Here is a 13,980-nt window from a genome sequence, read left to right as displayed (position 1 = left end):
AAGTAAAACGAATAAACAAAAGAGAGAGAACGCGTAAATGAGAGAGGAGAGACACACGAAGTATGTTAACAAGCAGACGAACGTGTCTGGTTTTGGTTCATACACATTCAATTACACGTAACATCTCATATTTATGTTAATTTATTCTACTGTGGGGTGTATTTATCATGTTTATATGTTACATAGCGTGCTTATTATATAATTTTGAAAAAATATCATGGCTGGATTCATGAAAATGTTTATATTAATGTAATATATAACATTTAGTGTGCCTCAGAGTGATTTTTTATTGCATATTATTATTATTATTATTATCATTATTAATATTGCGTCCTCAAGACTAATAAGACAATCTTAGTGATTTTAATGTGTACATGCAACCCAGCACAGTGTGTAACTTTATTTAGGTATAGGTACACATAAGCATAATTATCAGAGTGTATATGTAAAACATGAATTAACTTCAAAACACTTGAAATTTTGGAAAGCTTCCAGACATAATGGAGAGACGCGGTGCTCATGGAGCTCACAGAGAATGCAAACAAATAGGGTGGGGCATGGTGACCATATTAGAAAGTCAGGTGGGGGGAACCATATAGCAAGTTTCGATTATAATTTGAAATGTCCGTATTAGCGGAATGCCGTAAAGCGGGGCCCTACTGTGTATAAGTCATTTTTCATTTACATTCATACCTATGATAAAGTTTAATTAATAAATTATGCATAATAAGTGGAGAATTATCACTAAGAGAAACGATTTCATGGCTTCTCTTAGGCTTTGAAAAACTGCCAGTATCACTACTTTTGTGCTTTGTGGTCCTTATTAAGCAAAATTAAGAGTAATTTTTGGGCCACGTTAAACCATGGATAACTGAAACCACTGAAACTAAATCCGTGGATACAGGGGTTCTACTGTATTTGTAATAAAAAATTATTTATTTAAAACTATGCATATTACAGATAAGATGTTTTTTAAAAAGATGAGTGACCTTTCCCTTCTTTGGTTCAAACCTGATTACCTCCAGTTTCAAGAAGGGTATGACTCCCTATTGGTTTAGAACTTTCCCATGAAAATACCAGGCAGTATGATATTTGGCTACATTAAATATAGTGAGGGGAAAATGTTACAGTGAGGTACATGATAAATATATACTGTAGCTAATACTGTATTGCGCAAAGTAATCAATGTTATAGTAGGGTACATATATGATGAATGCCTGTATATAATAATACTCTATTGTGTAAAATGACCAATTTCTCTATCTTACTAAATACAGTGGACCCCCGCATAACGATCACCTCCGAATGCAACCAATTATGTAAGTGTATTTATGTAAGTGCGTTTGTACGTGTATGTTTGGGGGTCTGAAATGGACTAATCTACTTCACAATATTCCTTATGGGAACAAATTCGGTCAGTACTGGCATCTGAACATACTTCTGGAGTGAAAAAATATCGTTAACTGGGGGTCCACTGTATGTTATTCTTTTTAAAGCTAGTGTACTGCACACATTAATAATATATAGATGAGGTCAAAAATCTAATAATATATTATGTACTGTACATCAAAATTTGCTTTAACATTGACATTATTTAGTCTCACCTGTATGCCGCAATTTGAAATTTTCATCTTCAAACTTTGCACCATAAATAGATCGTCCACCGGTTCCATTATGGTTCGTAAAATCTCCCCCTTGGCACATGAAACCAGGAATAATACGGTGAAATGTGGATCCCTGGTAGCCATAGCCCTTTTCATGAGTACACAGACAACGGAAATTCTGAAATACATACAATATACAAAATGTGCTAAGTGCTAAGGAAAAATTATTGACTATTTAATTTATGTGGTACCCTGTCATGAGGGGTTCCTTGATGTTGAAGTGTTCTTGATCCAAAGAAATGGAGGTACTGCCACCTTCCTTGAATCAAATCTGATTACCTCTCATTCTCCCAGGCACTGTATGACCCTATAAAGTGTCTGTACCCCTCAGCTGTCTTTATTTTTTTGGTACCCATCAAAAATAACTTCATTAAAACTTTAATGTCTTTTGGAACATCCTTTTATTTTTACAGAAAATATAAAGGTGAAGCAGCCCAATGACACAGTTATAGATAAACAGTTATATGCATTCAATTATAAATAAAAAACAGAAAAAAATATATTTGTCTTATTTAGTGGTCCTTTTGTTGTTGATGTTCATTAGTGATGATATTGGAATGAGTTTTTTTTTTTTTTTTAAGAAACAGCCACGCACTTTTCATTATTTGCATCAAGACTGTCTCTAGTCTTAATTTTTATGTGACGAAATACTGAAAAAACTGTTTCACATAAACAGTTGGTGGCAAATTGCAAAAGTACATTGAAAGCTTTTTCCGCTAACTGTGGGGAAGTTCTGAGTTATACACACAACTGAATCAGATTCCATTCAGATTCCTTCATTAGCTTTCAGTTCAGCAAGATCTTTCATTATATTTATATCACTCTCATCTATGGAATCCAGACTAAAATTAACCCTTTCAGGTCTGTGCCGTAGATCTACGGCTTTACGTTCAGGGTCCAAACCGTAGATCTATGCCATGAGCTCAGCTCACTCTGATAAGCTATGAGCAGTAAATTTGGGCCTAGATATGAGAGAATACATCTATGTGGTATGTGTGCACTACATAAAACAAATCCTGCAGCACACAGTGCATAATTAGAGAAAAAACTGAGACTGTAATTTTAGATTAAAACAACGACTTTGCAGTGTTTTTACGTATGTTTTTTAAACTTGTATTTGCAATTTCTTGGTCTCATTTGATAGAATGGAAGATATACTACAGAAATAGAGATGATTTTGATTGGTTTTCGTACTGGAAATGACTTGAAACTGAGCTCAAAGTAGCAGAAATGTTAATTTTTTGCCGATGTTCAAGAGTAAACAAATGACCTCACAAGTCTAATACATGACAGCTGGTGGGTCTAATATACATTCACAAATGTGGTGATATTATTTATACAATTATTACAGTTTTGCATAACAGTAAATCTTCTATTTTTTGGTTTGAATAAAAATTCATTATGTGAATAAAAAATAAAAATGGAATTAATTTGTAAAGCCTGAAAACATAACTAATGAACAGAGGAAATGTTAGTTTAGTGCCAGGAATGCCTGCATTGTTTATTCTGGACCCTATTTTGAAATTGGAATATTTTGAACTTTGGATTAAATTGGCCAAATTACAAATTTCTGGTCACTTTATTTTGTTGTTGAAACAGTAGGCTTGGCGATTTCTTGTGCTCAATCGACAGAATAGAAGTAATACTAGTGAAATAGCTAAGAATTTGGTTGACTGAAATACTGTAATTGGCCTAAAATGGGAGTCAAAGTCGGCAAAATCGCTGATGCATAAATATCGCCGACACATCAAAATTCGCGAGAGCATAATTTCGTCAATTTTCCATCAAATTTCATACTTTTTGTTTTATTACCTTCAGAAAGAGATTCTCTACCATTTCATAAGAAAAAATAACAAAATTATTTTTTGAAAATTCTTGGACCCTGGTGCACTTTGAAATTTGGCCTCTGGACCCTGAAAGGGTTAATGAATTTTATATCCATTCCCTGAGCCAGAGAAACTTCTCCATGGTGACAGTAATCTCAGTAAGACTGAATGAACATTAGAAAACAAGAACAAAGGAACACTGCAGCAGGCATATTGGCCCATGCTAGGCAGGTTCAACTCATACCCACTCATGTAACTGTTCAATCTATACTTAAAGCTACCCAAAGTTTTTGTCAATGATGCTATCTGGGAGCTTGCTCCACTTATCTACAACACTATTGCCTAACCAGTACTTCCCTATATCCTTTCTATATCTAAATTTCTACAACTTGAATCCATTACTGTGAACCCTGTCTTGGTTTGATAACTTCACCATACTATTTATATCCCTTTTATTCCTGTTTTTCTCTTGTACACTTCAATCATATCTCCCCTAACTCAGTTTTTCCAGAGAGTGCAAGTTCAGTGACTTCAACCTATCTTTGTAGGAAAGGTTTCTAAGACATGGAATCAACTTTGTTGTCCTTCTCTGCATATTTTTAAAGCACAATTATATGTACAGCAGACCCCCCGGTTATCGGCCGTAATCCGTTCCAGAAGGACAGCCGATAACCGAAATGGCTGAAAACTGAATTAATATTTCCCATAAGAATTAATGGGAATACAATTAATCTGTTCCAGACAAAAATATTCACAAATAACAATTATGTAAGTATTACATACCCTCATTGAAGACTAATGTTGGCTTCTGGAAGATAGGGAAGAGGAAAGAGTGAGGAGTTAGTGTTTGGAAGGGAAATCCCACTCCATAAAGACTTTAAGTAGCAGTCTTCTCTGGGGTTACTTCCCTTCTTTGTCTTTTAATGCCACTAGGACCAGCTTGAGAGTCACTGGACCCTTGTCTCACAAAATATGTAACTGTCCAGAGTGCTCTGTTTCTGGCATCTCTTCAAGATTTCCCTGAAGTGGGGCAGGGTTTTGTCACTAAACATGTTGCAGACATGGCTTGTTTCAGCTTTGTCAGAGTGGTGTTTCTCTACAGAAGCTTGTACCCTTGTCCACATAGCACACACCTCTTTAATCTCTGAAGAAGGCACCTCCTTCACCCTCTCTTCCTCCTCCTCTGAAGCAAGGTCCTCAGCTGCAGTTTGTTGCTGTTCAAGTTGAAGCTCTTGCAGCTCTTCAGTGATTAGCTCTTCCCTGTGGTCCTCCACCAACTTTTCCACATCCTCGCCACTCACCTCCAACCCCAGGGACTTCCCCAGTGCCACAATAGAGTCCACAGAGTCAGCAGGGTCAGGGTCAGCCTCAAACCCTTCAAAATCCCTCTCTTGGACACAATCTGGCCACAGTTTTCTCCAAGCAGAGTTCAAAGTCCTGGAAGTCACTCCCTCCCAAGCCTTACCTATAAAGCTTATGCAATGGAGGATAATGAAGTGATTCCTCCAGAACTCACTTAGGATCAAGTGAGTGTCCAACATAACTTCAAAGCACTTTTGAAACACTGCTTTTATGTAGAGTTTTTTGAAGTTAGAAATGACCTGCTGGTCCATGGGCTGGAGGAGAGGAGTGGTGTTAGGAGGCAAGAACTTCACTGTGATGAAACTGAAGTCCCTAAACACTTGGTCTTGCAAGTCTGGAGGATGTGCAGGAGCACTGTCCAGTAACAGGACTCACTTGAGTGGCAATTTCTTTTTCAGGAGGTAATCTTTCACACTTGGGCCAAACACATCATCAACTCACTCTTTGAAATTTTGCCGTGTGACCCATGCCTTATGATTAGCTTTCCACATCACATACAATCTATTCTTCATGGCATTGTTTTTCTTGAACACACTGGGATTTTCTGAGTGATACACGAGTAAAGGCTTCACTTTGAAATCCCCACTAGCATTACCACACAATGAAAGAGTAAGCCTGCCTTTCATAGGCTTGTGTCCTGGCAGTGCCTTTTCCTCCAGGGTAATGTAGGTCCTGTTTGGCATTTTCTTCCAAAACAGGCCTGTTTCGTCACAACTGAACACTTGTTGGGGTTTGAATCCTTCAGCCTCTATGCACCCCTGGAATTCCTGCACGAATTTTTCAGCCACACATTGTCAGAACTTGCTGCCTCACCATGCCTTATAACACTGTATGCCACTACGCTTCTTAAATCTATCAAACCATCCTTTGCTGGCCATAAATTCACAAACTGCAGCACTTGTTCCAGGCATTTTCTTTGCAAGATCCTCATGCAACTGCCTTGCCTCTCACAAATAATAGACTCCACAACACTGTCTCCCATTAATTCTTTTTCCTTAATCCACAATAATAATAACTTTTCCATCTCTTCCATTATTGGTGGCCTTTGTTTAGTTAGAAAAGTTACTCCTTTTGCAACATTAGCATCTCTGATTTGTTCTTTCTTTGCCAGGCTGGATGTAATTGTTGATTTATTCTTGCTGTACATCCTGGCAATTTCCACCACCTTCATAACACTCTCAAACTTTTCTATCACTTCACGCTTAAATTCCATGGTGTTCCTCACTTTCTTTACCACAGCAACTTTCTTTGGAGCCATGGTTACTTATTTCACAGTTGCACTGCAAAAAAAACCCACTAAAAACAATGGAAAACAAGCGAAATGTTTGGATGTATGAGCAGAAGCTTCCCCAGCCCCCAAGAGACAAAGCCAAACTGATGCGCAAGTGGCCCCAGCCGGCAGATAGATGCGTCCCAAATGGCCGATCACCGAATTAACGGCCGATAACCGAAAAACCGGCCGACAACCGAGTTGGCTGATAACAGAACCGGCCGACAACCGGAGGTCCACTGTATTGTGTAATATGGAGATCAGAACTGAGCAGAATTCTATTGGTATGATTGCAAATACTTATGCACTATTGTCTTGGCTTTAAATTTCTGCTAACCAGATTTCCTAAATCTTTTTCGCATTCATTTTGACCAAGACCTACTTTATTTAGTTTGTAAGTGCCATAGTTATTTTCTTTTCCTAACACTTTCCTTACACTTGCCTGCATTGAACTGCATCAACCTATCCAGGTCATCCTGTAGCTTTCTAGTGTCCTCATCAGAAATTATTTAATGGCCTATTTTAGTGTCATCAGCAAACTTACTTATGTTGCTATTTATTCCCTCATCAATGTCATTTATATAAACTGAGAACAAGGATACCGACACCAACCCTTGTGGCATACCACTTGTAACTGGTCCTCATTCAGATTTCTCCCCATTAATGCAAACTCTCTGTTGCCTATCAATCAGCCATGCCTTGACACAGGAAATAATTTCTTTTACAAATAGTGTTTCACTTCAGTCAAGAAGTCTCAAACCCCCAGCTTTGCTGTTTGTACCCCAGTGGGTACAGGTATCCCTGGTTAAGAACCATTGCTCTATGGGTTTAGTGCTTCCCAATGAACACAAAGTAAAATAATACAGTACAGTACTAATTTTCAGTGTGAAAATTCAACTGAAAATCTGCTAATCTTTATTTCTACAAAGTACATGATACAACTGATACAGACCTAGTTGACATAACTGGCATACTTTATAGAAACACACTGCACATTCAGAGCATTTTGGGCAACTTAAGTTAATCTTGTCCCCCAGGATGTGACCAGTGGCATCGTAAGGGGTGGCAGGGGGTGCCCTGGGTGACACCATCAAGGGGTGACACTATAGAGCCTCTAAAGAAGGTGACACTAATGCCCAAAACAGTACTGCAGCAACATAAGAGAAAAATTCTTCATTTCTATATAGCCTATTATGTGATTACAGAGTACAAATGGGCCTATATAGGAAAAATCATTGATTTTGATGATGTGATAGATGATTTTGCAGGATTGAAGGCAAGTAAATGTAAGATCAGAATCATTGAGATATTACCTGTACTCAAGGTGAAATCAGAACTAGTGTTTCTCTGATACTGCAATGTTTTTCTTTATTTTTCAAGTTTTTTTTTTTTTTTGCATTGTTGAAGATGAATAAATGTAGGATCTGTTGCCTGAACTCAAAGTGGTATTTAAGTTTATGTTTCCTCAATATTACTACTATTATATATTTTATCATTAATAAATTTGAGAAGTATTTTCCTGTTCAGTTTATGGCCCTTAAACATTCTCATTGCTAAACAATAGTCACTGGTCATGCGGTAGTGACATAACCAGAGTTTACTCCCCCCCATCCCCCCACCCTTGGATTTCATGGGGGTGACACCAAAGATGCCGTCCCGGGTGACACCAACCCTAGCAATGCCACTGGATGTGACCCATAATAGGCTAATATCCAACTTTACTGCTAGGTGAACATGGGCAGCAGGTGTATGAAAACATGAAGGCCTAGATAACAATCTATTGTAATGAATATTTTACTCCAGATCAAACTAGAAGCCAGCTTAGATAACCTATGGTAATGAACATCCTATGACATCTCCACATGCAACTGTGCATTTTCATGAATACTCTAGTACTAATAATAACAGTAACAACAATAATAATCTTGGAACTTACTTCAACAGTCTTAGGAACAACATCTGCTCTCAACTGCATTACTATTCTTCCAATTAAACTTTTGCCAATTTTTATATCAAAGTACACTTGAGGATTTGTTTTCTTCTTCTTTGCCTTTGGCTCTTCTTCCTGCTGATTAAAGTTTATTTGTTATTTAAGCAGTAAACTATTAGAGTACTACATACATTATATTCGTGTAAAAGTACTAAATCCTTAAGGATCATTCAACATTTTAAAATGGGATTCATTAAGATTTGATTTCAGGCAGTGTGTATATTGTCTATAAAACAACATATACATTGTAATGTGAGCAGCTCTCAGCCATTTTGTATGATTTATTACCCACTTACAGTCATCCAAAATACCCAGAACTCACTACATGAAGGTGGCTAACAGTAATGATGTATGGTGGTTGGCTTGAGAATTTCTGAATTTTATTACCTACTGTATCTTCCAGCATATAAGGAGTGATTTCTTTCCCACAAAAAGTCTTGGAAAAATCACCTTTTGCTTTATATGCTCAAGGTCAGGGTCAAGCGTAGGCTTTGGGGTTGCGCTTTAGCAGTTGTTTACTAATGTTACAACTGCTTAGAAACATTGTCTTATATGTTTTATATGCTCACGCGCCTTATATGCCAAAAAAAAAATACGGCAAATTTAGTATATATAAACTATGGTTGTTGAGGTGGCTCGGACATGTAGAGAGAATGGAGCAAAACAGAATGACTTCAAGAGTGTATCAGTCTGTAGTGGAAGGAAGGCGGGGTAGGGGTCGGGCTAGGAAAGGTTGGAGGGAGGGGGTAAAGGAGGTTTTGTGTGTGAAGGGCTTGGACTTCCAGCGGGTATGCGTGAGCGTGTTTGATAGGAGTGAATGGAGACAAATGGTTTTTAATACTTGATGTGCTGTTGGAGTGTGAGCAAAGTAACATTTATGAAAGGATTCAGGGAAACCGGCAGGCCGGACTTGAGTCCTGGAGATGGGAAGTACAGTGCCTGCACTCTGAAGGAGGGGTGTTAATGTTGCAGTTTAAAAACTGTAGTGTAAACCACCCTTCTGACAAGACAGAGATGGAGTGAATGATGGTGAAAGTTTTTCTTTTTTGGGCCACCCTGCCTTGGTGGGAATTGGCCAGTGTGTTAATAAAAAATAAAAAAAAACTATGGCTAGAAACTAATGATATTATAGCATGATGAGTATAACCATCCAAACTAGAACACATAAAGGATAACACAACACATAACTGACAGCAGACTATGCATTTTTATGTAAAGAGAATTCAAGATTCATGACTACAATTGCTGCAAAATAATGAATGTGATATTTGTCATCCATAGCACATAATTCAGTTTGCTGTCTTCACTGTCTGTCACAGCAAACAAACTTTTGGAACACTCTGTTCCTTGCCATGATTATAAGTTACAAATATTAAAAATAAAAGAAACAACGTATACAAAATGCATATGAATAAATAAGACATAACAGAATATTATATATACAAATGATTAACTTGTTGCAAGAATAAAAAACAAGACTATTCACACTCACTGTTTCTTCTGAAGCTCGCTTGACACCTTCTGTAGGTTGTTTGGCACCTTCTGAAACTTCATTCTCTCCTTCTCCACCTTCGCCTTCCAGTGTTGCACCAGCATATTTATTTAACCATTCATCATCAGCCCAAACAGCACGTGATGAGCCTTCCTTAGCTTTCTGAGGCTTTGCCAGATTTACACGTATTGTACGGCCAAACAATTCACTCTCATTCTGAAAGAGATGCTGAATTCTAATGCAGGGGAAATTAACTTTATCTGACATGAATAAACAAATTTCTTGTTTAACTTTTTATTTCATCTTTTAAATACATAGTTTCTTTTTCCAGGCCCAAAAATTTATCTTCTTCTGTATAAAGTAAGATAGCTGGCAAGACCACCTGTCCTAGCCTCTCCTTTATATCTCAGTATTTTGATTAAAACATATGCAAATAGCTTCCAGGTTGGCTATTATTCCTAGATAAAGATAGGGAGATTATCTACTGGCATGAATTTCACTTACTACATTGTAATGTTTGCACTAGTTACTTTTTAACGGATTCATAAATACAATTTTGAATGACAGCATGGAACTTTCATAAAGAACATATTAAAGAAAGTGGGAAATTAGATTTTTTTTTTTAACAAGTTGGCCGTCTCCCACCGAAGCAGGGTAACCCAAAAAGAAAGAAAATCCCCAAAAAGAAAATACTTTCATCATCATTCAACACTTTCACCTCACTCACACATAATCACTGTTTTTGCAGAGGTGCTCAGAATACAACAGTTTAGAAGCATATACAGTGGACCCCTGACCAACGGTGGCATCGACTAATGGCAAATTCGTCTAATGGCGCTCTTTGGCGTAAAAAAAATGGCTCTACCAACGTCGAAAAACTCATCTAAAGGCTTTCGTCCCAAACGTGTCCATGCGGCCAGAGCGTGGCCTGAGTGGGCCCAGCCACTCCAAGACTCAGTGTGACATTGTTTACAAGCCGCTGTGGTCGATTCCATGTGTACCTGCGAAATATTTTGTATTATTCCAGTGTTTTTAGTGCTTGTAACTGCTAAATAAGCCACCATGGGCCCCAAGAAAGCTTCTAGTGCCAAGGCTGTGGTAAAAAGGGTGAGAATTACTATGGAAATGAAAGAGATAATTGAAAAATATGAAAGTGGAGTGCGTATATCCAAGTTGGAAAGGCTATATAACAAACCCCATTCAACCATCACTACTATCTTGGTGAACAGAAAGGCGATCAAGGAAGCTGTTGTTGCGAAAGGTGCAAATATATTTCCCCAATTCAAAGTTTCCTTCATGAATATTAAATAATATAAACACTTACCATATTATCAATTGCAGCAATAGCATCTTCTGGCAACTCAAACTCAATAAAGGCAAAACCTCTGTGTTTCTCTGTCTCATAATCAAGAGGAATCTGTATATCGACAACATCTCCAAATGGGGTGAAGGCAGACCTCAGGACATCCTCTGTCACTTCATCTGCCAACCCACCTACAGACAGTGATAAAAATCCCATGAGAATTCACATCAAAACTGATACAAAACATTTAGCATAAAAATAGTAACTGTGCAAATTCGCTCTTGAATAAATAAAAAATAGACTTACCAAATTCCTAACCCAAAAAAGCTATCAGCAACAGAAGCTAGCTTTAACATAAAACATAAGGGACAGTATTGTATGTATGATTCAAATGTACTGTAACCTAACAAGTTTGGCTGAGTAAAATTTATACAAGTATACACAAAATATATCATAGTTTTCTTTATGTGTTATGATAAAATGAAAGACAAACACCACAGTAATCTTAGTTAACCAACTCATACACAGAGTACAAGTTTTATTTGTTTATTTAGGTACCATAAGTCACACAGTATACATACATAGTTAATTTGCACTTTAATTTGACAGTTTGACAGACAAACAGACACAGACATACATACATTCATACATACATTCATACATACATACATACATGCATACATACATACATACATGCATGCATACATACATACATACATACATACATACATACATGCAAACATACGTACATACAGTGAGTGAGTTATCTTGGAGTTAGTTTGTTGCTGTGCGTTGTATCCGTATGGGATGAACAGCTCCTTGGAAATGGGAGATAGGTTTGTTCCGAGGAAAGGCAGTATAATGCTAACTCCTGAGTTAAATAAAAATAACAACACGATCACAACGGCTTGGAGGGCACACCAGGGTCATTAAGACTGCATGTAACCTATACACCACCGGTCAAAGATACTTTTATCCTTATTATTATTATTATTGTTATAGGGGCACTAAACCCGTAGGGATTATACAGCGCTTGTTGGGGGGATGGAGGGCATTCAGACTTAATTCTGGGAACTGAAGCACAGATCCAATTCCCTAGATCAAGAGCCTCACAAGCATCAAGGTACCTCCCTTCAGAAATTAATCCCTAATAGGGATTATATACACTGAGAAATGCCAAGACAAATCGAATCCTATTACTAAATCTGCCATTTGTACTAATATTAAATGATCTGACTACCTAACTAATTTAAACCTCATTATGTATGTACCTAACTGAGAATTTATCTAATTAAGTACCTAATAATATGTTCAAATGTTCTGATCAAATATGACCTATATCAAAGTATTATTATAATCAAAAAGAAGCGCTAAACCACAAGGGCTATACAGCGCTACCTATATCAAAATAGCATAATAATTAGTATTAGTCTGCCCGAAGTGCCTAGGCACAATAGTGGCCATTTTTGTGTTTAAAATATTATAACATGTAAACCACACATTGTAAGTTTTAGAAGGAAATAAATATTTGTATTTGTACCCACTTCTCAGTCCATGTATAAATCCCATCCCTGGCAACACACCCCCCCACTCTTCATAGATCTAAACTTACTCCCAGTTCAGTACATCCACACTTACTACTGTGCAATCTACATCTACAGGGCCTTAAACTCTAATATCAACCTTGACCTAAAACGCTTTCTTGATAGTTGTGACAGAACCCACAGGCATAACACCAGAAACAAACATCTCTACGACATTCCCCGTGTCCGACTAAACCTTTACAAAAATTCAATGTATGTCAAAGGCCCTAAAATCTGGAACACCCTACCTGAGAACTCTAGAACTGCAGACACATTCATCACCTTCAAAACTACCATTAGAAAACATCTTATCTCCCTGATACACCCCGTCAACTAACTACACGAATACCACCTGGTTGTTCACACTTACACTCGCTCACTCATTTGACCATAAACAGAAATATTAATCTCAGTCTTAAAATAATGAATCCTGTGATACTCCAATACTGAAACTATATACTGTGCCAAAACAAAAGCATTCACATTGCTAAACACACAAACTAGTATTTAGTCACTTAGCCATAATACCAACTTACCTCATAATTTGTAATATTTTACAATTAAGAATAAAACTAAGTATGCCCGAAATGCCTAGCCATGCTAAGCGTTCTAGTGGTACACTCTGTAATCACAATTTTACTACATGTAAACCAAACAATAACCAAATTTCTGTAAACTCAGCATTGTAATCCTTATAGAGAATAAACTTTGAATTTGAATTTGAATGTAACCTGACTCAATACTATGGAGATGTGTACTGAACTCGAAAATAATTTTAGACATATAGATTAGGGTCAGTTACTAATACTGAAGACCTGTGCCTTGACTCTGGACTATCTCCCCTGAATTTCATTACATATTAATCCTTAAATATACAGAACTTACCCACGTAAAGTATTCTCTTATTGCTGCTGGACATTGTTGACGGTTTATAGGGACACCACACCTCACGCCGTACTTAACTCCTCCCCCTCCCTCACTACCTCCCCCCTCATCGTCCTCTCTCCCACCCCCTCCTCTACCTCCATCCTCCTCTACCTCCATCCCCCTCCATCTCCTTCCTCCTCCTCCTCCTCCTCCCTCCCTCCCCTCCTCCATCCTTAAGAGATAAGATAAGATTTTGTTCGGATTTTTAACCCCGGAGGGTTAGCCACCCAGGATAACCCAAGAAAGTCAGTGCGTCATCGAGGACTGTCTAACTTATTTCCATTGGGGTCCTTAATCTTGTCCCCCAGGATGCGACCCACACCAGTCGACTAACACCCAGGTACCTATTTGCTGCTAGGTGAACAGGACAACAGGTGTAAGGAAACGTGTCGAAATGTTTCCACCCGCCGGGAATCGATCCCGGGCCCTCCGTGTGTGAAGCGGGAGCTTTAGCCACCAGGCCACCGGGCCTTCTTCATCTCCCTCCCCTCCTCCTCTACCTCCATCCTCCTCCATCTCCCTCATCATCCTCATCCTCCTCCCTCCCCCTCCTCCTCCTCCTC

General features: G+C 38.0%; 1 protein-coding gene across 3 annotated transcripts in view; it reads right to left on the bottom strand.

Annotated features, from left to right (window-relative positions):
- The window catches only part of cyp33 (peptidylprolyl isomerase cyclophilin-33), a 39,040-nt gene extending 25,549 nt beyond the window's left edge, over positions 1 to 13,491 (bottom strand). For 2 of the 3 annotated variants that reach the window (XM_070087865.1, XM_070087867.1), the window contains exons 1-5: positions 13,376 to 13,491; positions 10,929 to 11,098; positions 9,605 to 9,820; positions 8,059 to 8,190; positions 1,605 to 1,782 (exon numbers count right to left, since the gene is read on the bottom strand). In XM_070087865.1, the coding sequence (XP_069943966.1) occupies positions 1,605 to 1,782; positions 8,059 to 8,190; positions 9,605 to 9,820; positions 10,929 to 11,098; positions 13,376 to 13,409 (730 nt within the window). In that variant the 5' untranslated portion in view covers positions 13,410 to 13,491. The remainder of the gene's footprint in view (positions 1 to 1,604; positions 1,783 to 8,058; positions 8,191 to 9,604; positions 9,821 to 10,928; positions 11,099 to 13,375) is intronic. The other variant, XM_070087866.1, reaches the window with a different exon arrangement.
- Between the last annotated feature and the right edge of the window lie 489 nt (positions 13,492 to 13,980).

Source organism: Cherax quadricarinatus, chromosome 23 (genome assembly GCF_038502225.1).
Source record: "Cherax quadricarinatus isolate ZL_2023a chromosome 23, ASM3850222v1, whole genome shotgun sequence".
Lineage (NCBI taxonomy): Eukaryota > Metazoa > Arthropoda > Malacostraca > Decapoda > Parastacidae > Cherax > Cherax quadricarinatus.
The sequence above is the reverse complement of the archived record's forward strand: the minus strand, read 5'-3'. Positions and strand labels throughout refer to the sequence as shown.